The 27,994-nt window shown below is 50.9% G+C and overlaps 3 protein-coding genes across 9 annotated transcripts in view; 1 reads left to right on the top strand and 2 right to left on the bottom strand.

Annotated features, from left to right (window-relative positions):
* The window catches only part of LOC139759272 (uncharacterized), a 30,450-nt gene extending 18,958 nt beyond the window's left edge, over positions 1 to 11,492 (bottom strand). The window contains exon 1 of the mRNA XM_071681417.1: positions 10,189 to 11,492. The gene's annotated coding sequence lies outside the window, so the exon portion shown is untranslated. The remainder of the gene's footprint in view (positions 1 to 10,188) is intronic.
* Positions 1 to 27,994, top strand: part of LOC139759143 (TWiK family of potassium channels protein 7-like) — a 67,664-nt gene that overhangs the window by 26,812 nt on the left and 12,858 nt on the right. For 4 of the 7 annotated variants that reach the window (XM_071681150.1, XM_071681151.1, XM_071681149.1 and 1 more), the window contains one exon: positions 25,386 to 27,777. The exons of 1 other annotated variant lie outside the window; for it this stretch is intronic. In XM_071681150.1, coding sequence (XP_071537251.1) covers positions 27,621 to 27,777 — 157 coding nt within the window. In that variant the 5' untranslated portion in view covers positions 25,386 to 27,620. Of the gene's footprint in view, positions 1 to 25,385; positions 27,778 to 27,994 lie in introns of those variants that run through there. 2 more of the 7 variants (XM_071681154.1, XM_071681156.1) reach the window with 2 other exon arrangements.
* LOC139759144 (carbohydrate sulfotransferase 11-like) lies at positions 14,033 to 23,239 on the bottom strand. The gene is made up of 6 exons (XM_071681157.1): positions 22,681 to 23,239; positions 22,162 to 22,256; positions 20,973 to 21,113; positions 18,452 to 18,566; positions 17,561 to 17,704; positions 14,033 to 16,487 (listed from the first exon to the last, which is right to left on the bottom strand). The coding sequence occupies exons 1-6, from the start codon at positions 23,170 to 23,172 to the stop codon at positions 16,317 to 16,319; spliced, it is 1,158 nt and encodes a 385-aa protein (XP_071537258.1). The 5' UTR covers positions 23,173 to 23,239; the 3' UTR covers positions 14,033 to 16,316.

Genomic DNA, 27,994 nt, shown 5'->3' on the forward strand with positions numbered 1-27,994 from the left:
CCAGCACTAGGAGGGCTGGACCAGCACTAGGAGGGCTGGACCAGCACTAGGAGGGCTGGACCAGCACTGGAAGGGCTGGACCAGCACTGGAAGGGCTGGACCAGCACTGGGAGGGCTGGACCAGCACTAGGAGGGCTGGACCAGCACTGGGAGGGCTGGACCAGCACTGGGAGGGCTGGACCAGCACTGGGAGGGCTGGACCAGCACTAGGAGGGCTGGACCAGCACTAGGAGGGCTGGACCAGCACTAGGAGGGCTGGACCAGCACTGGGAGGGCTGGACCAGCACTGGAAGGGCTGGACCAGCACTAGGAGGGCTGGACCAGCACTGGGAGGGCTGGACCAGCACTAGGAGGGCTGGACCAGCACTGGGAGGGCTGGACCAGCACTAGGAGGGCTGGACCAGCACTAGGAGGGCTGGACCAGCACTAGGAGGGCTGGACCAGCACTGGGAGGGCTGAGCCAGGAATGGAAGGGCTGGACCAGCACTGGGAGGGCTGGACCAGCACTGGGAGGGCTGGACCAGCACTAGGAGGGCTGGACCAGCACTGGAAGGGCTGGACCAGCACTGGGAGGGCTGGACCAGCACTAGGAGGGCTGGACCAGCACTGGGAGAGCTGGACCAGCACTGGGAGGGCTGGACCAGCACTGGGAGGGCTGGACCAGCACTAGGAGGGCTGGACCAGCACTAGGAGGGCTGGACCAGCACTGGGAGGGCTGAGCCAGGAATGGAAGGGCTGGACCAGCACTGGGAGGGCTGGACCAGCACTAGGAGGGCTGGACCAGCACTGGGAGAGCTGGACCAGCACTGGGAGGGCTGGACCAGCACTGGGAGGGCTGAGCCAGGAATGGAAGGGCTGGACCAGCACTGGGAGGGCTGGACCAGCACTGGAAGGGCTGGACCAGCACTGGGAGAGCTGGACCAGCACTGGGAGGGCTGGACCAGCACTGGGAGGGCTGGACCAGCACTGGGAGAGCTGGACCAGCACTGGGAGGGCTGGACCAGCACTGGGAGGGCTGGACCAGCACTAGGAGGGCTGGACCAGCACTAGGAGGGCTGGACCAGCACTGGGAGAGCTGGACCAGCACTGGGAGGGCTGGACCAGCACTAGGAGGGCTGGACCAGCACTGGGAGAGCTGGACCAGCACTGGGAGGGCTGGACCAGCACTAGGAGGGCTGGACCAGCACTGGGAGGGCTGGACCAGCACTGGGAGGGCTGGACCAGCACTGGGAGGGCTGGACCAGCACTGGGAGAGCTGGACCAGCACTGGGAGGGCTGGACCAGCACTAGGAGGGCTGGACCAGCACTGGGAGGGCTGGACCAGCACTGGGAGGGCTGGACCAGCACTGGGAGAGCTGGACCAGCACTGGGAGGGCTGGACCAGCACTAGGAGGGCTGGACCAGCACTAGGAGGGCTGGACCAGCACTGGGAGGGCTGGACCAGCACTGGGAGAGCTGGACCAGCACTGGGAGGGCTGGACCAGCACTAGGAGGGCTGGACCAGCACTAGGAGGGCTGGACCAGCACTGGGAGGGCTGGACCAGCACTGGAAGGGCTGGACCAGCACTGGGAGAGCTGGACCAGCACTGGGAGGGCTGGACCAGCACTGGAAGGGCTGGACCAGCACTAGGAGGGCTGGACCAGCACTGGGAGGGCTGGACCAGCACTAGGAGGGCTGGACCAGCACTGGGAGGGCTGGACCAGCACTGGGAGGGCTGGACCAGCACTGGGAGGGCTGGACCAGCACTGGGAGGGCTGGACCAGCACTAGGAGGGCTGGACCAGCACTGGGAGAGCTGGACCAGCACTGGGAGGGCTGGACCAGCACTAGGAGGGCTGGACCAGCACTAGGAGGGCTGGACCAGCACTGGGAGGGCTGGACCAGCACTAGGAGGGCTGGACCAGCACTGGGAGAGCTGGACCAGCACTGGGAGGGCTGGACCAGCACTAGGAGGGCTGGACCAGCACTGGGAGAGCTGGACCAGCACTGGAAGGGCTGGACCAGCACTGGGAGGGCTGGACCAGCACTAGGAGGGCTGGACCAGCACTGGGAGAGCTGGACCAGCACTGGGAGGGCTGGACCAGCACTGGGAGGGCTGGACCAGCACTGGGAGGGCTGGACCAGCACTAGGAGGGCTGGACCAGCACTGGGAGGGCTGGACCAGCACTAGGAGGGCTGGACCAGCACTAGGAGGGCTGGACCAGCACTAGGAGGGCTGGACCAGCACTAGGAGGGCTGGACCAGCACTGGAAGGGCTGGACCAGCACTAGGAGGGCTGGACCAGCACTAGGAGGGCTGGACCAGCACTGGGAGGGCTGGACCAGCACTAGGAGGGCTGGACCAGCACTAGGAGGGCTGGACCAGCACTGGGAGGGCTGGACCAGCACTAGGAGGGCTGGACCAGCACTGGGAGGGCTGGACCAGCACTGGGAGGGCTGGACCAGCACTGGGAGGGCTGGACCAGCACTGGGAGGGCTGGACCAGCACTGGGAGGGCTGGACCAGCACTGGGAGGGCTGGACCAGCACTAGGAGGGCTGGACCAGCACTGGGAGGGCTGGACCAGCACTGGGAGGGCTGGACCAGCACTGGGAGGGCTGGACCAGCACTGGGAGGGCTGGACCAGCACTGGGAGGGCTGGACCAGCACTGGGAGGGCTGGACCAGCACTGGGAGGGCTGGACCAGCACTGGGAGGGCTGGACCAGCACTGGGAGGGCTGGACCAGCACTGGGAGGGCTGGACCAGCACTGGGAGGGCTGGACCAGCACTGGGAGGGCTGGACCAGCACTGGGAGGGCTGGACCAGCACTAGGAGGGCTGGACCAGCACTGGGAGGGCTGGACCAGCACTAGGAGGGCTGGACCAGCACTAGGAGGGCTGGACCAGCACTGGGAGAGCTGGACCAGCACTGGGAGGGCTGGACCAGCACTGGGAGAGCTGGACCAGCACTGGAAGGGCTGGACCAGCACTAGGAGGGCTGGACCAGCACTAGGAGGGCTGGACCAGCACTAGGAGGGCTGGACCAGCACTAGGAGGGCTGGACCAGCACTAGGAGGGCTGGACCAGCACTGGGAGGGCTGGACCAGCACTAGGAGGGCTGGACCAGCACTAGGAGGGCTGGACCAGCACTAGGAGGGCTGGACCAGCACTGGGAGAGCTGGACCAGCACTGGGAGGGCTGGACCAGCACTAGGAGGGCTGGACCAGCACTGGGAGAGCTGGACCAGCACTGGGAGGGCTGGACCAGCACTAGGAGGGCTGGACCAGCACTAGGAGGGCTGGACCAGCACTGGGAGGGCTGGACCAGCACTGGGAGGGCTGGACCAGCACTGGGAGGGCTGGACCAGCACTGGGAGAGCTGGACCAGCACTGGGAGGGCTGGACCAGCACTAGGAGGGCTGGACCAGCACTGGGAGGGCTGGACCAGCACTAGGAGGGCTGGACCAGCACTAGGAGGGCTGGACCAGCACTGGGAGGGCTGGACCAGCACTGGGAGGGCTGGACCAGCACTAGGAGGGCTGGACCAGCACTAGGAGGGCTGGACCAGCACTAGGAGGGCTGGACCAGCACTAGGAGGGCTGGACCAGCACTAGGAGGGCTGGACCAGCACTGGAAGGGCTGGACCAGCACTAGGAGGGCTGGACCAGCACTAGGAGGGCTGGACCAGCACTAGGAGGGCTGGACCAGCACTAGGAGGGCTGGACCAGCACTGGAAGGGCTGGACCAGCACTGGGAGAGCTGGACCAGCACTGGGAGGGCTGGACCAGCACTAGGAGGGCTGGACCAGCACTGGGAGAGCTGGACCAGCACTGGAAGGGCTGGACCAGCACTGGAAGGGCTGGACCAGCACTAGGAGGGCTGGACCAGCACTAGGAGGGCTGGACCAGCACTAGGAGGGCTGGACCAGCACTGGGAGAGCTGGACCAGCACTGGCAGGGCTAGACCAAGACTAGGAGGGCTGGACCAGCACTAGGAGGGCTGGACCAGCACTGGGAGGGCTGGACCAGCACTGGGAGGGCTGAGCCAGGAATGGAAGGGCTGGACCAGCACTAGGAGGGCTGGACCAGCACTGGGAGGGCTGGACCAGCACTAGGAGGGCTGGACCAGCACTAGGAGGGCTGGACCAGCACTAGGAGGGCTGGACCAGCACTGGGAGAGCTGGACCAGCACTGGCAGGGCTAGACCAAGACTAGGAGGGCTGGACCAGCACTGGGAGAGCTGGACCAGCACTGGGAGGGCTGGACCAGCACTAGGAGGGCTGGACCAGCACTGGCAGGGCTAGACCAAGACTAGGAGGGCTGGACCAGCACTAGGAGGGCTGGACCAGCACTAGGAGGGCTGGACCAGCACTAGGAGGGCTGGACCAGCACTGGAAGGGCTGGACCAGCACTAGGAGGGCTGGACCAGCACTAGGAGGGCTGGACCAGCACTAGGAGGGCTGGACCAGCACTGGGAGAGCTGGACCAGCACTGGGAGGGCTGGACCAGCACTAGGAGGGCTGGACCAGCACTAGGAGGGCTGGACCAGCACTAGGAGGGCTGGACCAGCACTGGGAGGGCTGGACCAGCACTGGCAGGGCTAGACCAGCACTAGGAGGGCTGGACCAGCACTAGGAGGGCTGGACCAGCACTGGAAGGGCTGGACCAGCACTGGGAGGGCTGGACCAGCACTAGGAGGGCTGGACCAGCACTAGGAGGGCTGGACCAGCACTAGGAGGGCTGGACCAGCACTAGGAGGGCTGGACCAGCACTGGGAGGGCTGGACCAGCACTGGGAGGGCTGAGCCAGGAATGGAAGGGCTGGACCAGCACTAGGAGGGCTGGACCAGCACTGGAAGGGCTGGACCAGCACTGGGAGGGCTGGACCAGCACTAGGAGGGCTGGACCAGCACTAGGAGGGCTGGACCAGCACTAGGAGGGCTGGACCAGCACTAGGAGGGCTGGACCAGCACTAGGAGGGCTGGACCAGCACTGGAAGGGCTGGACCAGCACTGGAAGGGCTGGACCAGCACTGGGAGGGCTGGACCAGCACTGGGAGGGCTGGACCAGCACTGGGAGGGCTGGACCAGCACTAGGAGGGCTGGACCAGCACTGGGAGAGCTGGACCAGCACTGGGAGGGCTGGACCAGCACTGGGAGGGCTGGACCAGCACTAGGAGGGCTGGACCAGCACTAGGAGGGCTGGACCAGCACTGGAAGGGCTGGACCAGCACTAGGAGGGCTGGACCAGCACTGGGAGAGCTGGACCAGCACTGGGAGGGCTGGACCAGCACTGGAAGGGCTGGACCAGCACTAGGAGGGCTGGACCAGCACTGGGAGGGCTGGACCAGCACTAGGAGGGCTGGACCAGCACTAGGAGGGCTGGACCAGCACTGGAAGGGCTGGACCAGCACTAGGAGGGCTGGACCAGCACTGGCAGGGCTAGACCAAGACTAGGAGGGCTGGACCAGCACTAGGAGGGCTGGACCAGCACTGGGAGGGCTGGACCAGCACTGGGAGGGCTGGACCAGCACTAGGAGGGCTGGACCAGCACTAGGAGGGCTGGACCAGCACTAGGAGGGCTGGACCAGCACTGGAAGGGCTGGACCAGCACTAGGAGGGCTGGACCAGCACTAGGAGGGCTGGACCAGCACTGGAAGGGCTGGACCAGCACTAGGAGGGCTGGACCAGCACTAGGAGGGCTGGACCAGCACTAGGAGGGCTGGACCAGCACTAGGAGGGCTGGACCAGCACTAGGAGGGCTGGACCAGCACTAGGAGGGCTGGACCAGCACTAGGAGGGCTGGACCAGCACTAGGAGGGCTGGACCAGCACTAGGAGGGCTGGACCAGCACTGGCAGGGCTAGACCAAGACTAGGAGGGCTGGACCAGCACTAGGAGGGCTGGACCAGCACTAGGAGGGCTGGACCAGCACTGGGAGGGCTGGACCAGCACTGGGAGGGCTGGACCAGCACTGGGAGGGCTGAGCCAGGAATGGAAGGGCTGGACCAGCACTGGGAGGGCTGGACCAGCACTGGGAGAGCTGGACCAGCACTGGGAGGGCTGAGCCAGGAATGGAAGGGCTGGACCAGCACTAGGAGGGCTGGACCAGCACTGGAAGGGCTGGACCAGCACTGGGAGGGCTGAGCCAGGAATGGAAGGGCTGGACCAGCACTGGGAGGGCTGGACCAGCACTGGGAGGGCTGGACCAGCACTGGGAGGGCTGGACCAGCACTGGGAGGGCTGGACCAGCACTGGGAGGGCTGGACCAGCACTGGGAGGGCTGGACCAGCACTAGGAGGGCTGGACCAGCACTGGGAGGGCTGGACCAGCACTGGGAGGGCTGGACCAGCACTGGGAGGGCTGGACCAGCACTGGGAGGGCTGAGCCAGGAATGGAAGGGCTGGACCAGCACTAGGAGGGCTGGACCAGCACTGGGAGGGCTGGACCAGCACTGGGAGGGCTGGACCAGCACTAGGAGGGCTGGACCAGCACTAGGAGGGCTGGACCAGCACTGGGAGGGCTGGACCAGCACTAGGAGGGCTGGACCAGCACTGGGAGGGCTGGACCAGCACTGGGAGAGCTGGACCAGCACTGGGAGGGCTGGACCAGCACTGGGAGGGCTGGACCAGCACTGGGAGAGCTGGACCAGCACTGGGAGAGCTGGACCAGCACTGGGAGAGCTGGACCAGCACTAGGAGGGCTGGACCAGCACTGGGAGGGCTGGACCAGCACTGGGAGAGCTGGACCAGCACTGGGAGAGCTGGACCAGCACTGGGAGAGCTGGACCAGCACTGGGAGAGCTGGACCAGCACTGGGAGAGCTGGACCAGCACTGGGAGGGCTGGACCAGCACTAGGAGGGCTGGACCAGCACTGGGAGGGCTGGACCAGCACTGGAAGGGCTGGACCAGCACTAGGAGGGCTGGACCAGCACTAGGAGGGCTGGACCAGCACTAGGAGGGCTGGACCAGCACTAGGAGGGCTGGACCAGCACTGGGAGGGCTGGACCAGCACTGGAAGGGCTGGACCAGCACTGGCAGGGCTGTACCAGTACTGGCAGGGCTAGACCAAGACTAGGAGGGCTGGACCAGCACTGGGAGAGCTGGACCAGCACTGGGAGAGCTGGACCAGCACTGGGAGGGCTGGACCAGCACTAGGAGGGCTGGACCAGCACTAGGAGGGCTGGACCAGCACTGGAAGGGCTGGACCAGCACTGGCAGGGCTAGACCAAGACTAGGAGGGCTGGACCAGCACTAGGAGGGCTGGACCAGCACTAGGAGGGCTGGACCAGCACTGGAAGGGCTGGACCAGCACTAGGAGGGCTGGACCAGCACTGGGAGGGCTGGACCAGCACTAGGAGGGCTGGACCAGCACTGGGAGGGCTGGACCAGCACTGGAAGGGCTGGACCAGCACTAGGAGGGCTGGACCAGCACTAGGAGGGCTGGACCAGCACTAGGAGGGCTGGACCAGCACTAGGAGGGCTGGACCAGCACTAGGAGGGCTGGACCAGCACTAGGAGGGCTGGACCAGCACTAGGAGGGCTGGACCAGCACTGGGAGGGCTGGACCAGCACTGGAAGGGCTGGACCAGCACTAGGAGGGCTGGACCAGCACTGGGAGGGCTGAGCCAGGAATGGAAGGGCTGGACCAGCACTAGGAGGGCTGGACCAGCACTAGGAGGGCTGGACCAGCACTGGGAGGGCTGGACCAGCACTAGGAGGGCTGGACCAGCACTAGGAGGGCTGGACCAGCACTAGGAGGGCTGGACCAGCACTAGGAGGGCTGGACCAGCACTAGGAGGGCTGGACCAGCACTAGGAGGGCTGGACCAGCACTAGGAGGGCTGGACCAGCACTAGGAGGGCTGGACCAGCACTGGGAGAGCTGGACCAGCACTGGGAGGGCTGGACCAGCACTAGGAGGGCTGGACCAGCACTAGGAGGGCTGGACCAGCACTAGGAGGGCTGGACCAGCACTGGGAGGGCTGGACCAGCACTAGGAGGGCTGGACCAGCACTGGGAGGGCTGGACCAGCACTGGGAGAGCTGGACCAGCACTGGAAGGGCTGGACCAGCACTAGGAGGGCTGGACCAGCACTGGGAGGGCTGGACCAGCACTGGGAGGGCTGGACCAGCACTGGGAGAGCTGGACCAGCACTGGGAGGGCTGGACCAGCACTGGGAGGGCTGGACCAGCACTGGGAGGGCTGGACCAGCACTGGAAGGGCTGGACCAGCACTGGAAGGGCTGGACCAGCACTAGGAGGGCTGGACCAGCACTGGCAGGGCTAGACCAAGACTAGGAGGGCTGGACCAGCACTGGGAGGGCTGGACCAGCACTAGGAGGGCTGGACCAGCACTAGGAGGGCTGGACCAGCACTAGGAGGGCTGGACCAGCACTGGGAGGGCTGGACCAGCACTAGGAGGGCTGGACCAGCACTGGAAGGGCTGGACCAGCACTGGGAGAGCTGGACCAGCACTGGGAGAGCTGGACCAGCACTGGGAGAGCTGGACCAGCACTGGGAGAGCTGGACCAGCACTGGCAGGGCTAGACCAAGACTAGGAGGGCTGGACCAGCACTGGAAGGGCTGGACCAGCACTGGGAGAGCTGGACCACAGCAAGAATATCCCCCTTTGTGTTTCTGTGTATCAAATTACCTAATTGTATGGTACAGGAATGGGTTGGGGAATGGGGGTGAGGTAGATTATACACTCGTGAGGCCCCATTTTTATACCTTACACATGATCATTTTTCGTATCTTGTTATAAAACTTTTTGATATATTTTTTCCTCTCCATCCTTCAAAATGCTGTTCATCGTCGAAAGTCAATTTGAATCAGTAAATCCGGGTTGATAACCGTGTCCTTTATCCATAGTTGGTCGCTATACTGTCTGTAACCCAACCTAACAGAGAGTAACGGTATAGATTTAACATCCTAACGGGAACCAACGGTAAGAACAACAGACCGGCACATCTTAAAATTAAATCTTATGAAAACATTAACGAAAAACAGTTGATAAAAACGCCCTTTAAACGCAATTATCAACATTACCAAGACAATACTTAACAGGTCAGTAAAGACAAACACAGGAGACAAATGGCGTCTTAGCTACGTATCTTCGTTGTATATCAACTGACTGTTATATTTCTCTCTTGTGTCTCCCCTGATGATGATGTGATTATTACACGAAAGTGCACTTGGGAACTTATCGTGTTTCATTTCCCCGTGGACTCATAGGTAGGGTAGGTAGGTAGGTAGAGAGAGAGAGAGAGAGAGAGAGAGAGAGAGAGAGAGAGAGAGAGAGAGAGAGAGATTCATGCCTGGTATCATGCATTTCCCTCACATCCCCTCACGCACTTGATTAACAAGCGCCCAGAACGCACCTAATTAACAGGCGATGAACACACTCAACCCAACCCATTAAACAATGCTTCGACCTCATCACTTCAGTGAACGGTGTATAATCAGGCCTGTATAGACCTGTTCGATCAGAAAACAAGTAATGGCTTCAGTTAACAGAGACATTTGGACAGACACAGATTTTCCTTATCTGCTGGCTAACATCTGACAGCTGATGGCCGCTTATAATACTATTCATTACCATTCAACACTGGTTTAGATATCAAACACAGGTCCATAGAATAGAAATATGTATTTAAATCATAAAAATAACATGTGCTTTCTGAACATATACATGTAACACAATTTGTTGCAAGTACAATGTTCTCTATGTATCACATTTGGTCAGTCGTAAGCAATAAACTGGACATTGATTTACGAAATGATAATTCAAAATCAACAAGATGTATGTAGATGACCTGATACATATATCTTAAATGTATCTTTTAGTCTCCCAGATGTACAAAATATTAAAGATACATACCATTAATTTATACACAGTCAAATAAACAAAATTGCACATTTTAGCGCACAATTCGACGTTTCAAAAGAGCATATTGTACCTGAACACAGAAAACTGAACAAAATATAATGGGTAACTGAAACCATGATTGGGACAGAGGAGGAAATGAGTGTTACCAACAGGCATTGAACGCACTCGAGTAACAACAGGTGGTGAACGCACTCAATGCGCCCGTTAAACAGGCGATGGCCGCACTCAACGAATCGAGTAACAGGTGGTGTGAACACAGCTCAGTAAACAGGCGGTGAAAGAAAGCACAAACAGGACAACAGTAATGCCACTGTAGAACATACTCACCCAGCTGGCTGAAGATGAGGCCTTTGCTATGTGCTAAGCCCTCACTACTCCAACAAGGAAGGTGCAAACAAATAAACTCCCATGGTCATTGCGTTGTGGGTTCGTTTTCTCCGTGTTTATTTGTATGTTTTGTCTTTGTCCGCGGGCGGAGTGGGGAGAGATGAGTCCAGATGCTATACCTCAAAAAATCCTCATTTTCGTATATAATTGTTGTTGATCACATCGTCTTGAGAGGTTTATGGTTTGATGGTATAGGAATGTTTTTATTGGTGGGGGAGTGGAGGGTGTGTGGTGGTGGGAGATATGCGGGCGTTGTCTTTGTTAAGTGGACTTACGCCCATGAGACCGCCTGTAGTTTTGGTGTTCGTTCAAGTGCTTTTGTCGGAGCTAAAAATATACAGGTGATGCAGCGTGTTGCCATTGATCAGCGGGTGGCCCGACGCTCCACACACACACTCACACACACACACCCCTCAGTAGACCAGTGTGTAATGGACGCTTCATTTAAATACCGTAGACTTTATATCGTTCATTTTTATTTCCGGGGTAGATCACCTAAACAGTTAACTTTTGTTTGTTTGTTTGTTTTTTTAAACTGTCGGGAGTTTATAATTCGGGTTAAAAAAGAAAAAATCGGTGTTATTCCTTTAAACGTGAATATCGGCCGCTAGCTTGAGATTCACCTCATCGGCGAGCCGAAATGGGGAAATTCTTATCTCAACCGGTGTCTGGGCCCTCCACGGCCTCACCGGGTCTATTTCCCGATGACTGGGGCCCCACGTGCGCCCCCCACACCCACACCGGCGGCCGCGACAGATATATGACCCATAAAACCGTAACTGGTGGCAGGGTTGGTGGTGGGAGCGTACCTTCCCCAACCGCTGGTCGGGTCACTACTGACTGGCCTGGAATTCTCTCCTGCTGGAAACGCAGGTTAGGTGCAGTTGCCATATGTCGAGTTTTGCGCCGAGTTAAATCCAAGTTACGAGGGCTACAGAAGCGATACAGGATTTCTAGAACTGAAACTGTGTCTTCTGTAATTGAATTTGTTATGTATTTGTGTGTGACCCAAATGCTGCTGCATTCTGCGCGTGATTTCATATCAGGTGTAAACTCTGTTGCATTCAGCATAAACATAATACTATTTAGATATACTGTTTTGACTACCAGTTGATAAATGTCTTATTATCGTGTTATTAAGTCCAAGGGATTCCATAATTAAAGGTATTAATGGGATTAGAAATCGATAGATATATTATATTCCGTGTATGAAGTGACTTCGTTAAATACAGGTGCTCACCATTCGGGAATTTTAGCACTGGTGTTCCAAAATGTTAAATCTGTATCAGGTCGTATCGATTACAATCCTTTATGTACTCTTACAGCAGCGGCACTTGGCCTCCTAAACTGCTTGCCCAGGGACCCACCACCTCTTGCTATACGTTGGCGGGAGGAACAACTTGACGTATGAGAATGATTTCGGCTCGTGATGATGTGGCATCTGATAAAAAAAAAAAGAGTAATTGGTGCGACAGCTGGTGTGAATTATGAAGGTAATTAAGAAGCCCCAGAATATACTGCCATGGATGTTGTAAGGTGAAGCACGACTGCAGTGCCATTAGGCTAACATAGCAGGTAAAGCAGGGGCAATACAAGCCGTAGTGCCTCTGTCTAACATAGCAGGCAAGGCAGCGGAAACACCTGCAGTTCCCCTGTCCTGCCACAGCAGTAAGGCAACACAGCTGTGGTCCCACTGGCCTAACATAGCAGGAATGGCTGCAGTAGCAACATAATGTAGTGCCACTGGGCTAACATAGCAAGTGAGCCGGCGGAAATACCGCCATGATATCACTGGGCTAACAGAGCAGGTAAAGCTTAAGGAACACATAAATCTCTAGCTTAACATAGCAGGTAAAGCAGTGGTCACGTACGCATTGGAACTATCCTAACATAGCAATGTAGGCGGATATAACACATGTAGTAAGATCTAGGTTGATAGTGATGACCGGAGTTATAAACATGTGTTTAATTACGTCTATATTCATGTTCCGGTGTGTGTAGACGAATGTTGAAGACAAGAAATGCATGTGACAGTGAACATTTAACCCTAATGATATTGCTTTGTAGCCAATAAAGTGTCATAATCATTTACAATTATTATTGCTAAGCTACTAAAAAGATACGCAATAGAAAAATGAAGAACTGTTTCCAATGAAATTTGTATGTTGCTGGTGATATAAATTCCCTTTTTAGGTGTCAGATATGGTAAAAAAAAAAAAAAAATCTGAATATCTAGTAAATTTATGAATATGAAAACCGAGAAGTTACAGAGTCTGCAGCAGGCATTTTCCCACCCGCTTGTAGCTATAAAACAAAAAAAATGAAAAAAAAAGAATCCTTCACTATGAACTAGTGGTTAGCAGCAAGAAAACCCTGGCTGGCAAGACTACACCTATTGTGCAACCAATTCAACCCACATTTACGAGTGGTGGAGAAGCGGAGGAAGAAAATACGGCGTCGTTCGAGCCAACCAACATCATCATCAATCAACAACCGCTTAGTTCCCAGTTCACAAGGAGGAGGAGAAGATGTCTGCTGACGGTTTCGTCCAGTTATCATCCCCAAACCACCTGGCCTTCCTTCCTTCCATCCTGTACACGAATGGCTCCAAGATATGATGAACTGATGGTGCAGGTGTACGGTCCTTGTGCTGTCATCAACTTGTACATCATAGTGCAGACAGAAACCTAGCCTAGTTTTTTTTTTTTTTTTGCAGTCGGTGGCCATCAAATCAGACCAAAAAAAAGAAGAAAAAAAATAGACACCAGCTTCACAGTCACGTGAGCAGTCAGTAAATAGCTGTTGTGCTTTTCAAGCCAACAATACCTTCCCCAGGAATAATCTATAGTTTCTGCTTCCGAAAAATGTGATCGGGAAAGTCGTCCTTCGTAAACTTTTCTGTCTGGGTTAGGTTCCGTGAGGGTACGGGAGGATATGTCGATCGCGCTGTCCGCACTTTGCATCGACTTATCCCATGCGAAATGCACGGTACAGTTATCCACCAGAGCCATATTGGTAGCCTAAAGCGTATTGTGAGAATGGAACATTAACGTCATGAAACAGTGGTGTATCTTCATGTCTTGAAACAGGGCCGGTGGGACTATATCCCAAGGGAGCAGTACTAAAGAGGGCTATGTATGTATCTATGTCTTTATCTATCTATCTATCTATCTATCTATCTATCTATATATATATATATATATATATATATATATATATATATATATATATTGATGATAGATATGTGAGTTAGGATGGTGAGTTAACACAGGTGAGAGCGCGTTGAGTTTAGCCTTCCAACGTTCCAGCTTGTTGAGAAGCCTTCCTCAAAGAAACATTTCCTCTCAAGAAAGCCTCTGAGCAAACCGAAATTTTAGATTATATAAACCATCACCCATCAGTGCTACACTCAAGCACCTTATCAACATATCCCAAGCCCCTCAGTGTCCACGATGCAGCTACCGTAAAAGACACAGAGCACTTACGACTCAATTGCCCTGCATATTTTTATACACAGACATTCCCACAACATAACAACACTTTATGACCTGTGGTCTCGACCGGTGTACGTGGCCAGCTTTCTGAGTGCGGCCAGGAGCCTCGTGAGGGTAGGAGGGATTGTTCGGGCAGGAAGGTAAGGTAAGGTACATCATGGGAAAGAACCACTTGGCTTGTTCTGATCTGTGGGTCCCACAGAGTTTAACCCAGCCACCTTTGAGCACGACGATAGTTCAATAGGGGTATGATGGGGGTGACCTTTGACCTGACTCGTGAGATAAAATGATACCAGTACTGGTGCTTTAATTAAAAGATAAACACAGAGCAAATGTTCAAACTCTGACAAAATAACTAGAGATCATGATTCAAGTATATGAATTTATCCTCAGCTGTACAGCACACACACATCCGCTGTCTGATAAATAGCTGTAGTGTCTCGTTCAGAACCCGCACCCAGAGGTAGTCTTAAAGTATCCAGTTCAAGCCAGGGAGAGAGGAATACGAAAAAAAAAGAAAATGTTTTATCTACAATAAATAGATGAGAAAAGTTGAAAGTTCCTTGGAGTTTGGTTCATCAGGCTGTTGCTGCCGTTCCTGCTAGACCACGCAACGAAGGGGTTCGAACTCTTAGCATTGCTGGGGGAACAAGCATTTTGGACACTGCTGTTGACATCATAATAGGTGAGGTCTGATTGGTCCGCTTCTGTTGAGGTGGCTCGCCTTCCGTCCGTCAGCAACGTTCCACAAAGTACGTTGTGGTTGCCATTATCAAAGACCTTTTAGCACACTTCATCACGAAAGTTGTAAGCATTATTAATGACATTAATCCTCACCAACGTGAATCCCTGTCGCATTAAGCTATGACATCATTTGCTTAGGAAATGTGGCAATGAAATCATTGTAGAAGGATTTCCATATGGTGGGGTTTCGCTTAATCTTACAGGGACGATGGTAGATTCGCGGGCCCAAGAGCAGCAAGCAAGCAAATACAAGTCAATACCGGAGTAATGGTCAAGTTATTCTATGACGTACGAAGTGAATTATTGAGAACACCTGTGGTAACTGTGAAATGCAGACATGTATATCTTATTTCTAGCATTCAGGCTGTAGGTGGATGAGGTATGACGAACATGTTTTAGTAAAAACTCTTCAGTGTTCTAATGCTCGACTAAGTGCAACAAGTCTTCCATTACACACATTCATAGTCATGTTCGACATAGTTAAAAAAGAATTGATGATTGCTCAGTTTAATTCTTATCCATATTTTTTTCCCATCCCATTTGCTATATGAAAATTCCCGGTCAGAGCAACGTAATGACGATAAATTCCCAATTTCGACAATATCTACCCAATTTTTTATTTTCTTTTAGCAATTGCAAATTGGTGGTGAACGCAAAAGTGTTATATTCGTTTGTGAAATTTTTCCTCCATATAAGCAGATTATATGATTCAAAAATCTTTTCAAGATTTTTCCATAAAAAGTTTAATAGTATCTTTTTATCTGCATGCAAACAACACTATTTTTTTCACAGCACATTCTTAGAAAAAAAAAAGTTAAACTATGCAAAATGTTTTCATATCAAACAACGAACTGCAAGATGCTACAAAAAAAAATCTTACATCGGAAAAAAATGGATTATGAAAAATGTATATAATAGCAAATCATGCAGGCCTGCCACATTGCGAATCCAAGTCTGTCATACCAGACTACCTACACACTCACTACTTTCTTATTATATGATATTTCAGCTTCATATCACTTAATGTATCGTTATTCATATTCGTAACAATGTTAACCACTCGTGCATTTTTCTGAGCGTTTTTATGATTGTATATCGCGCGTTACCCGCATTTTTCCTGAGCGTTTTTATGACTGCATCGCGCGTTACCCTTCCTCTCTTGCACACATGCACCAAACAATGTCTTATGGTCCCGTCTCCTTGAACCTTTTGCAATTAATCGTTCATAACCCACCCAAAATGGCTGGATAATGTTGATATCAACAGCCTATTACAGTTCTTGACCGCCAGGAATAAGGTCAAAAGTTTTACGAATGAAGGGAAAGAAAAGCTGGGTACAAATCCATGCCTCACGCGGACAAACAGATTTGGGAGGTATTTTTCTCTCTATCTCTCTAGGGGAATGTCTTCCATGTTCCAGTTCTAGAGCTCCTAGAGAAGGAAAGGTTGCCGATGAAAAAGAAAACTTTAGAAGAAGCAGGAGAAGGCGAGCACCGCTCCTGACGGAAGAGGGATGCATCATCGCCTGTCTTCTGGCCATAAAACTCCACCGAGTCACTTGCAACAAGAATAGCAGGGACGTAAGTCTTATAATATATATCTTGAAATCCTCGTGAGCAAGACTTAGCAGAGCCTGGGACACTTTCTCCAGCCCGCCCCCTTCTCTCTCTCTCTCTCTCTCTCTCTCTCTCTCTCTCTCTCTCTCTCTCTCTGGTTCTAACCTGAGGGCTTTTCTTACCACATATCTTTGTATAAACTTATTTCTTGTGCATTTGGTGGAAGATTCACTGGAATATCTTTAGTGTTTCTTGGTTCAACATTTATTCTTTGCTATAGGATTCTTTTCAAGAAGTCGGGAATATCATATGCAAACATATCAAAGTCGATCTTGTAGAATTTATAAATCTCTCTGAGCAGGCTAGGCTTCACGTTCTTGTAGTAGTCGCTGTAGTCGACGGATTGGTTGTTGGTGGTGGCGTGCCTCTTATATTCCGCATTCACCTGTCAAGATAACAAGAATGGTAACAACATAGGTGTATAGGATATGGCTCTGAGCAAATGTATCGAGTTAATGAGCTAGTTCCAAACGACATTAATGCTGAGAGAGGAGTTAGTTGTACGTTGGAGAAAAGTGAGACTTGCTGTCGACATGGAGACACGGTATTACCGCAGTCTTCACCATCTACCGCACTTTGACCCAAGAGGTAAATTATCTGTAGGATGCTAATATACTAATGATATGAGCCAATATCTAACTGTTTTTCCTTTGATGATTGCTGCACTTATTTCAAAATATTGTGAAAGGACTAGTAATGGTCCAGCCTCTTTTATGGAAGCCTTTTGTAATGTTTTCAACTTTAGGGTAACCGGAATAGCAAGTCTTATCTGTACCTCACCCTGGAGCAGCAGTTTTCGAAATGTAAACTCTAAATACTTGGCAACCCTGCCTTAGGGCTTGGCACCCCCTCCGGAGCGAGAATTATCGTGACCAGGGTATGTTTCCTGCAGTACTGTATATTTAATCGCGCATATTTCACCTAAAACCATCAGAGCAATCCTGAAAAATGAAGCACCTAGCAAAATCGTCTCTTGCTCCCTAAGTTCACGTTTACTTGTGAGTGCAGAGGGTAAAAAATGTCGTAATATTTTAGCTATAAGGTGTAACATGAACATGGAGGGGGTGGTAGTATCAAGCCTAACTTACACTCCACCAACATACCCGTGGCAACACCCACACAAGGTTCACCACGTATGATCAACAAAGCCGTAAAATACCTATACTGGCTGAGTGCTAAACCTCCTCCACCAGCATTCTACCTCTAGATCTCCAGCAACCCCTGTGACGGCATAACAGTATCTAGGGAGGCTGCAATGCTCCCAGGAGAGCAGTCTTGACCACCTGACGGAGGTTGATGTAGGCCTTTAGGTGAAGGACGCTTCACCTAAAATTCGTTTCCAAAAGTCGATTTCTATCTTTACGGACCAAAGGGCTTATGTAATCTATTTGTAGTTTAATGGATTTTCCCGTGAATAACTAAGGCGCTACCGGTAGTAGAGGAGGTGAGAAATCTTACCCTTTTTATGCCAAACTTCTTAACGATGTAGCTGAGGTCTTCGCTGTAAGTCTCTATCTTGACGATGTAGTCGTAGTGGAGGCTACAAGGAGAGCAGATGTCGCTGTATCTATTCCAGTGGGGGTTGACGGGCACTCTCTTCCTCTGCCACACGGGAGAATAACATTCCTTACAGCACATTATTTCCAGTTTCTTCTTAAAAAAAAAATTTCCTCGTCTGTAAGTCTGAGAATAGTCTATCGAACTCATGGAAGGGTATCTTAAGATGCATCTAATATCACAATCGATTTATTCTGAGACTAATGCCCTAAAAAAGTGTTTAGATTAAGCAAAAAAAAAAAAAAATTAGTAAATATTCCTTGCCACTTCAGGTGTCTCGCTTAGTTCCACATACTATTACTTGGGTTTTCGCCTGGTACAAGGAACAAGACGCTAGTGAGTTTTAAACATTTCAGCTGAACTATATATCTGTTACAGTGATACAGTATATTACTTACAGCTCGCTACTGTAGTGACCTGTCAATACTAGTCTTACCTGTCATTAGCTCCCTGAACTATCATAACCTCTGACCTGTCATTAGTGTTCTGACCTATCATTTCTGTCTAGACTAGACACCGCCTATGTCCTAACCTGTCATTATGCCAATGTTTAGATATGTCATTTGTACGCTGACCTGTACCTACACCACCTGTATCCTGACCTGTTATTATACCAGTGTATCCTGACCTGTTATTATACCGTTGTATCCTGACCTGTCAGGTTTCCAATCTTTTTACTTGCCACATCTCACCTGTGTCCTGACGTATTGACAGCTGTAGGCTTGCCTGGCATGGTCTACTGACAACCGGGGGCTCATCTGACCTTCCCCAATTGACAGTTTGTGGGCTCACCTGATAGTTTATGTGCGTGGTGAGGACATGCGTGAGGAATTCTGGGAAGGTAATGGACACTTTTGCCTTTCCCACTTCCCTTCCCAGGCTCTTCAGGGCCCCCTTCATGAACCGCCTGCAAAGAGCGGTCGTTATGCTGAGGGTGGTCGATGTTAACTGTGGTATGACTTATGCTGTGGGGTAACCGTTATGCTGTGATGGGTCGTTATGCTGCAGAAGGGGGCGGGGGGGGGGGCACCCGTTGTACCAATAGGGTCGTTACTGTTGTAGGGTAACTGTAATGCTGAGGTAATTGTTATGCTGGAGGGGTAACCGTTATGCTGAAGTGGTGATCATGCTGAGGTCATCGTTTCACTGAAGGGATAACCGTTATGCTGAGGTCTTCGTTTTACTGAAGGGGTAACAGTTATGCTGAGGTCTTCGTTTTACTGAAGGGGTAACCGTTATGCTGAGGTCTTCGTTTTACTGAAGGGGTAACAGTTATGCTGAGGTCTTCGTTTTACTGAAGGGGTAACAGTTATGCTGAGGTCTTCGTTTTACTGAAGGGGTAACAGTTATGCTGAGGTCTTCGTTTTACTGAAGGGGTAACAGTTATGCTGAGGTCTTCGTTTTACTGAAGGGGTAACAGTTATGCTGAGGTCTTCGTTTTACTGAAGGGGTAACCGTTATGCTGAGGTCTTCGTTTTACTGAAGGGGTAACAGTTATGCTGAGGTCTTCGTTTTACTGAAGGGGTAACAGTTATGCTGAGGTCTTCGTTTTACTGAAGGGGTAACCGTTATGCTGAAGGGTGACCGTTAATCAGAGATGGAATCGTTATGATGAGGAAACAGTATGTTATGCTGGCGTGATTGCTATATCAAGGTGGTCATTATGCTGCAATGACTATTATTCTGGCTACTTAATGATTTTCGTCTCTTTTTAGTGAATGCGTTCGGTCAATATCCCATTCGTTAAGGGAAGGAGACCTGTGAGTACACATTGCTAAAGTACTTTGTGTGTAAGTGGGAATGGGTTGGTTAATGGTGTTATACTTGTGAGAGTTATTGTTACATTATGAGTTTTAAGCTGCTGACTCGCTGTGAAGTTAGGCCTGGAAGTGGTTGTTAGGTATGAAGTAATTGTTAGGCCTTGGGTGAGTGACTGTTAGGCCGTGAAGTAGTTGTTAGGTATGGAGTAATTGTTAGGCCATGGGTGAGTACGACTATTAGGTCGTGGAGTAATTGTTAGGCCGTGGGTGAGTGACTCTTAAGCCGTGGAGTAATTGTTAAGTCGTGGATGATTGTTAGGCCGTGGATGAGTGATGGTTAAGACCTGGAGTGATTGTTATACCAGCCAATGAGGGATGTTTTCCTGGGGACTAACCACTCGTTGAGTTATATGATTGTTTACCTGATTGTGACATCTACCCGAGATGATTATTTGTTGAGTAATACGGCACTTCCCAACTATCATACACATACAACACTTGCAAACCAACACAAAACTGCTTTGACAAGAACCTCTCAAACACGAATCACAATTTTGACATCAGCCATTTCCCAAATACAAATTATACATGATCGATTCAGTATATCACAAGATACATGATGTTTCGAATTCTTCTTAATCCATTATCAAAGAAATGCAATAATTGTGTTAAGTTTCACAATGGAGTCAGCTGAGATACATGTAACACAAAACAAAACAAAAATTGAATCACAATCAGAAATACCAGATGAAACCTACATGTTCAAATGCTGAAATATGTTAATAAAAACGATATGAATAGTTTATATGCCACAATATATGAACATAAACTATGTACATAGTTTATATGCCAAAATGTCTGACCAAAAACTATATGATTAGTTCATATAACATGACATTTGAACATAAACTAGATTTGAATAGAATTGTATACTGAAATATCATGACATGAAAATGGGTTTTAAGTAGACATCCCCACATCCTAAAAGTAAACAAATGCTAATCTTCAGTATTAGCATTGGATCTCATATGGCCCAGTCCCTCTGGTGTTGGAAGGGAGAATGAAGGTTTTAGGGGAGACTAACTTACCAACTTATTACGCCCATGGCGTAATGAAGTCATCATTCGACGTAATATCTCTTTCCATATCCACATTCTCTAGAATATACAAGTTGAAATATCGTTAGACAGAATCCGCGAATTTGAATCTTCTAGCTACACCGTCTGCTGGAGAGTAGGTTAAGAGTTGGCTGGAGAGTAATATAAGGGATGGCTGGAGGGTAAGGTAAGGGTTAGCTGGAGGGTAAGGCAAGGGCTAGCTGGAGGGCAAGGCAAGGGCTGGCTGGAGGCCAAGGTAAGGGCTGGCTGGAGGGTAAGGTAAGGGTTAGCTGGAGGGTAAGGTAAGGGTTAGCTGGAGGGTAAGGTAAGGGCTGGCTGGAGGATAAGGCAAGGGCTGGCTGGAGGGTAAGGTAAGGGCTGGCTGGAGGGTAAGGTAAGGGCTGGCTGGAGGGCAGGGTAAGTGCTGGTGAGGGCTAGGCCCTGGTAGGTACTCACTCGGCATACATGGGTTGACCGTCGTGGTACTTGTCCCGGTAAGCTGAGACCAGCCGGTCAAATGGATAACGGGAGCTCATGATTCGAATGGCGGTGAAGTCGTCCATGACTCTCTTGGTGCCCGCCATACCCAGCTGGTACCTGCAGGAGCACACGCACTCGAACTCAAGGTTGATGTTCACACTGCCCCATCTTTGTAGGAGCACAGACGTGGACGAAAGCATTGTACACGTCTGTAGTGGCACGGGGAGGGAGGGGTGATCCCCTTAGCCTAGAAGGATGTTGAGGAAAGACGCGGCCCCATCCACTCCAGGTGGATGATGGGGATAGACATGACCCCAAGGGGTTGGTTGAGAGGGATGACACGCCAAGTGGATGATGAGGATAGAAGCGACCCCATAGGGGTTGTGGGGATGGCTGAGGGACCTGCCCAGAGGGCTGCTGGATAATTTGTAAGGATGTAAAGAAGTCCTTTGTCCCGACTTTACCTTAAAGATTAGATCAAAGGGCAGCAGTGTTGTTGATGTAGAGAAAGAACTTCCTTACAAATTAGTTCAAAACACATCTATACTACATCCTCATTTTGACCAAAGCCCTATACTCCTTAAATCCTCAGGTGCTGACCTTTGACCTGACCTTTACAAGTTAGGATAAAAGAACTTCATTACATCCTCACAAATTAGGTCAAGGGATATTTATACTGCACCCCCTATATTCGCTATGATACTTTTCACTGCACTGGCCCTCACAGTTTGGGGTGGGTGTACAGGCAGGGCCCCTGAGAGGAATTCTATCAGGGGGTAAAAAAATTTCTTTAGGGTCCCCTTCCCTTTTCCATTAGTCATCTTCTTTTTATCCATTACGGTTTTATGCCATGAGCTGTTAGGCCAAAAAGCGGGTATGGAAGATGAGAGAGGGGTGGAATGGAGGGAGCTTCCGCTCTGTTGATTTTCTGAGATCCCAGGAAATTCCCTGGCCCGGGTACGATGTACCATCTGCACCTCTCTCTCTCTCTCTCTCTCTCTCTCTCTCTCTCTCTCTCTCTCTCTCTCTCTCTCTCTCTCTCTCTCTCTCTCTCAGACGCCCTGTGTGCAGGTGGTGACCCCCCTTGGGATAGGCCACCAACATACAAATGTGACCCTCACACAGCTGATGTGGACTCTGATGTCAAGCAACACAAGGAACCTACCTGCCATAGAGACTGGCTATTGTGTGTACGTTCCCCTCGAAGGAAAGGTCGCCACGCATTCTCAGTAGGTGGGACTTCCAGGTTGATGATCCGGCCTGAGGGAGATGAGTGGTTAGGGGTGTCAACACGCACTACATAATGACACAATCAAAAGCTGGCAAATTAAGAAAAGTTCGTTAGCGTCTGGTTCAGTAGCGTAATATAGATCATCGCGGAAATCAACATAAATTCATGAGCAGTGAAAATGCAATTACTCTCCTGTACGTAAGCCAGCACACCTCTTTATAAAACTAATGTTGTAAGGTGATGTCAGGGGAGGAAAAAGAAACTGCCACAGCTAAGGCCAAGCCTGACATGGTCCCTGGGTTTACGATGGCGAGCTCTCGGGTTGGCTTTCTCTGTAAATCTGTTTCGGTAATAATTTCTCCAGAAGCTAACTAGGAAAAAAAAACTAGTTTTACTCCCCCGATTACTGTCGAGGCCATTATAAGAAAATCGAAGAAGGAAAGCGTCACTTACCTTTGGCACTGCACAAACCATCAGGTTGTATTTCTTGCTGAAAAACAAATGAGCCCCTAGTGTTCTAGTAACAGAGTCAAATATCTGATCTCTGTATTTTTCGCAAGCCATCTTCAGTGTGGCAAGACGCTCCGCAAACCTCGTCTCCATTGCCTCCTCCCAGGAAGGCGTGTTGTGGCTAGGCTCCGTAACACTGCTCCTAGTGCTGGATGGCGCATTGTCGTCATTCTGTTCGTCTGTAACTCCGGCAACAGAGGGATGGCTGGTGTCGTAGTCTTCGCCGTTACCGTCACTCGAGTCAGGTTTGCTGCTGTGCAACACAGATGCATTACTACAGTCATCACCAACCAAGAAACGAAGGCGGGCGACGGAGGATGCAGAGTTGGTGAGTATGGTCTCGACTACAGAGGTTGGATAAGGTGGATGCAACACTAGAAGCGAGAGGAGAGTGAGGAGAACGGCTGTGGCCAGCAACCGCTTGACGAGGAACATCTCCGTGCACTACGAGTGGCTGCTGCCCTTCCACCCCTGCTACGACTGGCGTACAACTGGTCGTCAGCTGGAGCCTCGCTCCCACCCAAACCAATGCGATTGGAAGTATCAGACAGTGATTAATCTACCACCTTCCTCTTTACCTTTTCTCCTTTTTGATACAGTTTTGTACATGCTCAAGGAAAGGGAAATGCTTCGGTGAATAGAGTACTTTCGTTTATATTACATCCTAAGACAGACTGGAGGAGGTAAAAATGCTGATCCCCCAGAATAACCTTGTTCACACACCAAGTTTAGCAAGGTCAGGCATTTCAGGTCACATTCATTATGCCTCACTTCCCACCTGCTTTCCACGGGGATAAGTGAAGCCCGGCCTCACTGATGCATGTGTACTTTTAATGGCTTCATCGCTCGGATCTAACCCAGTCTGTCTGAGGATGTAATAAACGAAAGTACTCACTGTTCCTATTTTCTCTTTCCAGTGGTGATTGTACAAATACCTCTTCTCGGTGAAGTGAGGGTTCTGCATAATATATATATATATATATATATATATATATATATATATATATATATATATATATATATATATATATATATATATATATATATCATAATTTATTTATTTGTTTATATGAGGAGAGAGAGAGAGAGAGCATATATCAAACCAAAATTGATGGAATAAAATCCGGATAAAGGCTTTGCACTGAACCACAGCGAAGGAAAGCCCCAGCATGATTGCTATCTATCAGGAAATAAGATCCAGGAATATGTGTGTGTGTGTGTGTGTGGGAGGGACACTGTGCAGCCGACTTTGTGCCTCAAGCAATCGCCAGAACTGCCACGGGAAACAGTAAGGGAGTTCAAATTTTCCTGCTGGCCGACATTAGAACAGCATTAATGTACAGAGATAAGGAAACATTTGGATGAGAAGCGAATCACACCGTACACCTCTGGGGCTAGGATACGCTTCTTAAATCTCGTCATTGCATCTTAAAAACTAGAGATGTAGTTGAGAGGACTTAAAGCAACAGATGGTACCCGAGTTAAGGTAACGGAGGTGGAAGGAGAGGCTAGAGACAATTGATTTGTCCAGTATAGAAGAAAGAAGGGCAAAGGATGACCAGAGGACAGCCTTCAATTCGGTATCGACCTTCGTGATATGCAGTGGCGGCTGCCACAAGGCGTAGCAAGAAGCTAAGATAGGTTCTTATTAGAAAGGATATACAGCATTACATGCTCAGTAATAGTGTGGCGTGAGGTTGGAGCAAGCTAAGTGACGAAGTGATGAATACAGGTGACATACAGATATTTATAGTTTACCCAGCTCATCAGCAGGTGGCCACCAACCATCGTGAGCTAGGCTGGGATCATGACTTTGAGAATGGTGAAGTTAGCTGGTGAATACTGCCACCTCTCCCTCCCCCCCTCCAGACGGGGGACATGACCCTCCTTGACAGACCCACTAGTGCTTCGTCATTTTACTCCCCCCTTACCATCATACCCTGTTACCTCCACCCCTTACCACCAACCCTGGAGCCATAACGTCCATCATTAAGCTGCCAGTGTTGGGCCATACAGATGATTACTTTGAAAAGGGAGACATTTGGACCAGAGTGTAATGAGGCATCTGCAGGACAGATATTGTTTATTGAGGAGGCCATGTGTCACACACCTGCCTCACATGTACATTCAGTCATAAGCACAAGCACTACCTACACAAGCAGGACCTGCTAAACGCTCCCCACACCACCGCTTGGACCACTTGTCTCCCTACCCACACAGCCCCCTTCAGGAGGGCTGCACTATAGCTAGATCCTTCACGAACCTTACCCTACACACACGCCCACCTCCTTCATACGGTAATGTCCTTCCTCACAACCACGTCTTGCATAGAACCTTATCCTCCAAGTAGCTACGTCCCTCACGTGACTTACTCCAGACCAAATCCCTTACACGTTCTCCACACACCACGCCCTCCACACACCACGCCCTCCACACACCACAACCTCCACACACCACACCCTCCACACAGCACATCTACCACACTCTCCACACACCACACCCTCCAAACAACACGCCTTTCACACAGCACGTAATACCTACCTACACTGTACAGGGAATCATGTTTCTGATATATTTGGTCCCTTCTTTTAGTTCAAGGGTTATGTGGTCATATTTTTATCTCTTTTTTTCTTTTTTTTTTTTTTTAGATTGTCGAGGGATAAGTAGAGTCACTGTCTAGGATGTGAGGTAAGTTGTTAGGCGCCTTCGAGAGATAGGTTTCTGAAGCAAGCTGAGGATTGTTTCGGTTCCTTGTGGAATGGTGTCGCCACCTCGCGGTCGCCTGGACCCTGCGGAATGGTGACGACACCTCGCGGTCGCCTGGTCCCTATGGAATGGGTACGTCAGCTCGCGGTCGCCTGGATCTTGTGGAAAGGTGACGCCTCCTCGCGGTCGCCTGGACCCTGTGGAATGGGGACGCCAGCTCGCGGTCGCCTGGATCTTGTGGAAAGGTGACGCCTCCTCGCGGTCGCCTGGACCCTGTGGAATGGGGACGCCACCTCACAGTCGCCTGGACCCTTTGGAATGGGGACGCCACCTCGCGTCTGCTTGGAGACGGTATTTACAACATTAGTATTGATTGAGTACCTCACGCCACATACTTGATGAATACTTGGCAACCCTAGCGAGACTTGCGGCTACCTAGCACACCTCACCACACATAAACTGCCTCCACCACCACACATAAACTGCCCCCACCATCACACATAAACTGCCTCCACCATAACATAAACTGCCTCCACCATCACACATAAACTGCCTCCACCATCACACAGAAGCTGCCCCACCACCACAGAAACTGCCTCCGCCATCACACATAAACTGCCTCCACCATAACACATAAACTGCCCCACCACCACACAGAAACTGCCCCACCACCACCACCACCACACAGAAACTGCCCCACCACCACCACCACCACACAGAAACTGCCTCCACCATCACACATAAACTGCCTCCACCATCACATATAAACTGCCTCCACCATAACGCATAAACTGCCTCCACCATCACACATAAACTGCCCCACCATCACACAGAAACTGCCCCCACCACCACCACCACCACACATAAACTGCCTCCACCACCACACATAAACTGCCCCCACCATCACACATAAACTGCCTCCACCATAACATAAACTGCCTCCACCATCACACATAAACTGCCTCCACCATCACACATAAACTGCCCCACCACCACAGAAACTGCCTCCGCCATCACACATAAACTGCCTCCACCATAACACATAAACTGCCCCACCACCACACAGAAACTGCCCCCACCACCACCACACATAAACTGCCTCCACCATCACATATAAACTGCCTCCACCATAACGCATAAACTGCCTCCACCATCACACATAAACTGCCCCACCACCACCACACAGAAACTGTCCCCACCACCACCACCACACATAAACTGCCTCCACCACCACACATAAACTGCCCCACCACCACACATAAACTGCTTCCACCACCACACATAAACTGCCTCCACCACCACATATAAACTGCCTCCACCACCACACATAAACTGCTTCCACCACCACACAAACTTCCCCACCCGCACACATAAACTGCCCCACCACTACACATAAACTGCCTCCACCACCACACAAACTGCCCCACCACCACCACCACCACACATAAACTGCCCCTACCACCACCACCACCACCGCACAAACTGACCCCACCACCACCACACATAAACTGCCCCACCACCACCACCGCACAAACTGACCCCACCACCACCACACATAAACTGCCCCCACCACCACACATAAACTGCCTCCACCACCACACAAACTGCCCCACCACCACACAAATTGCCTCCACCACCACACGTAAACTGCCCCTCCACTACACATAAACTACCTCCACCACCACACATAAACTGCCCCACCACCACACAAACTGCCACCACTACCACACATAAACTGCCCCACCACCACCACACATAAACTGCCCCACCACCACACATAAACTGCCCCCACTACCACGCAAAATGCCTCCACCACCACACATAAACTGCCCCACCTCCACACATAAACTGCCCCCACCACACATAAACCCCACCAACTTATGATATAGATTGCATTTCCTCTATTATTTTTATCCCGTAAATGTAGGTCATTGAGTAAACCGTTGAGTATCACAATTATTATTATTATTATTATTATTATTATTATTATTATTATTATTATTATTATTATTATTATTCTCATTATTATTGTTATTATTATCATTATTATTATTATTATTATTATTATTATTATTATTATTATTATTATTATCATTGCATATCATCCCACTCCACATACCACAACACCAAGACACTCAGTCCGCCACATACCAAAACACTACCCCATAAATCTTTCCATGATGATAAGTAGACATATTGGTTGGCTCGGTGTTATGGTAATGAAGAGAGTGCAAGTTGCCATAGTGAGAGAGGTGTGTACATACACAGGCCGGGCTAGCGGCAGTGCTCCCGACAGTGTGGTCGCTGCCATTGTGGTGCGCCAGGTCCTGCCAGGTCAGTGTGCCTTCACCTCTATATTTCTATGGTCACAGTCTCTATACCCAATGGTAACTAATTCCATTTTCTTTACTCGTGATCGCATCTATACCCAGTGATAACTTATTCCATTCTCTTTACTCCTTATGTAAGGGATGACAAATTGTATAAGTGCACTTGGTAAACACCAAAATCAAAATATGGAGGTCAGACGTCAAGCAAATATTTTTTGATA

This window comes from Panulirus ornatus, chromosome 32 (assembly GCF_036320965.1).
Source record: "Panulirus ornatus isolate Po-2019 chromosome 32, ASM3632096v1, whole genome shotgun sequence".
Classification (NCBI taxonomy): domain Eukaryota; kingdom Metazoa; phylum Arthropoda; class Malacostraca; order Decapoda; family Palinuridae; genus Panulirus; species Panulirus ornatus.

Excerpts from the sequence above, each read along its gene's own strand:
- LOC139759144 (XM_071681157.1), bottom strand. The coding sequence starts at position 23,172 with ATGTTCCTCGTCAAGCGGTTGCTGGCCACAGCCGTTCTCCTCACTCTC. Across the intron at positions 21,114-22,161 it reads ATAGCCAGTCTCTATGGCAG|GTACCAGCTGGGTATGGCGG; the intron begins GTAGGTTCCTTG and ends GTGCTCCTGCAG. Across the intron at positions 17,705-18,451 it reads CCACGCACATAAACTATCAG|AGGAAGAGAGTGCCCGTCAA; the intron begins GTGAGCCCACAA and ends CCCGTGTGGCAG.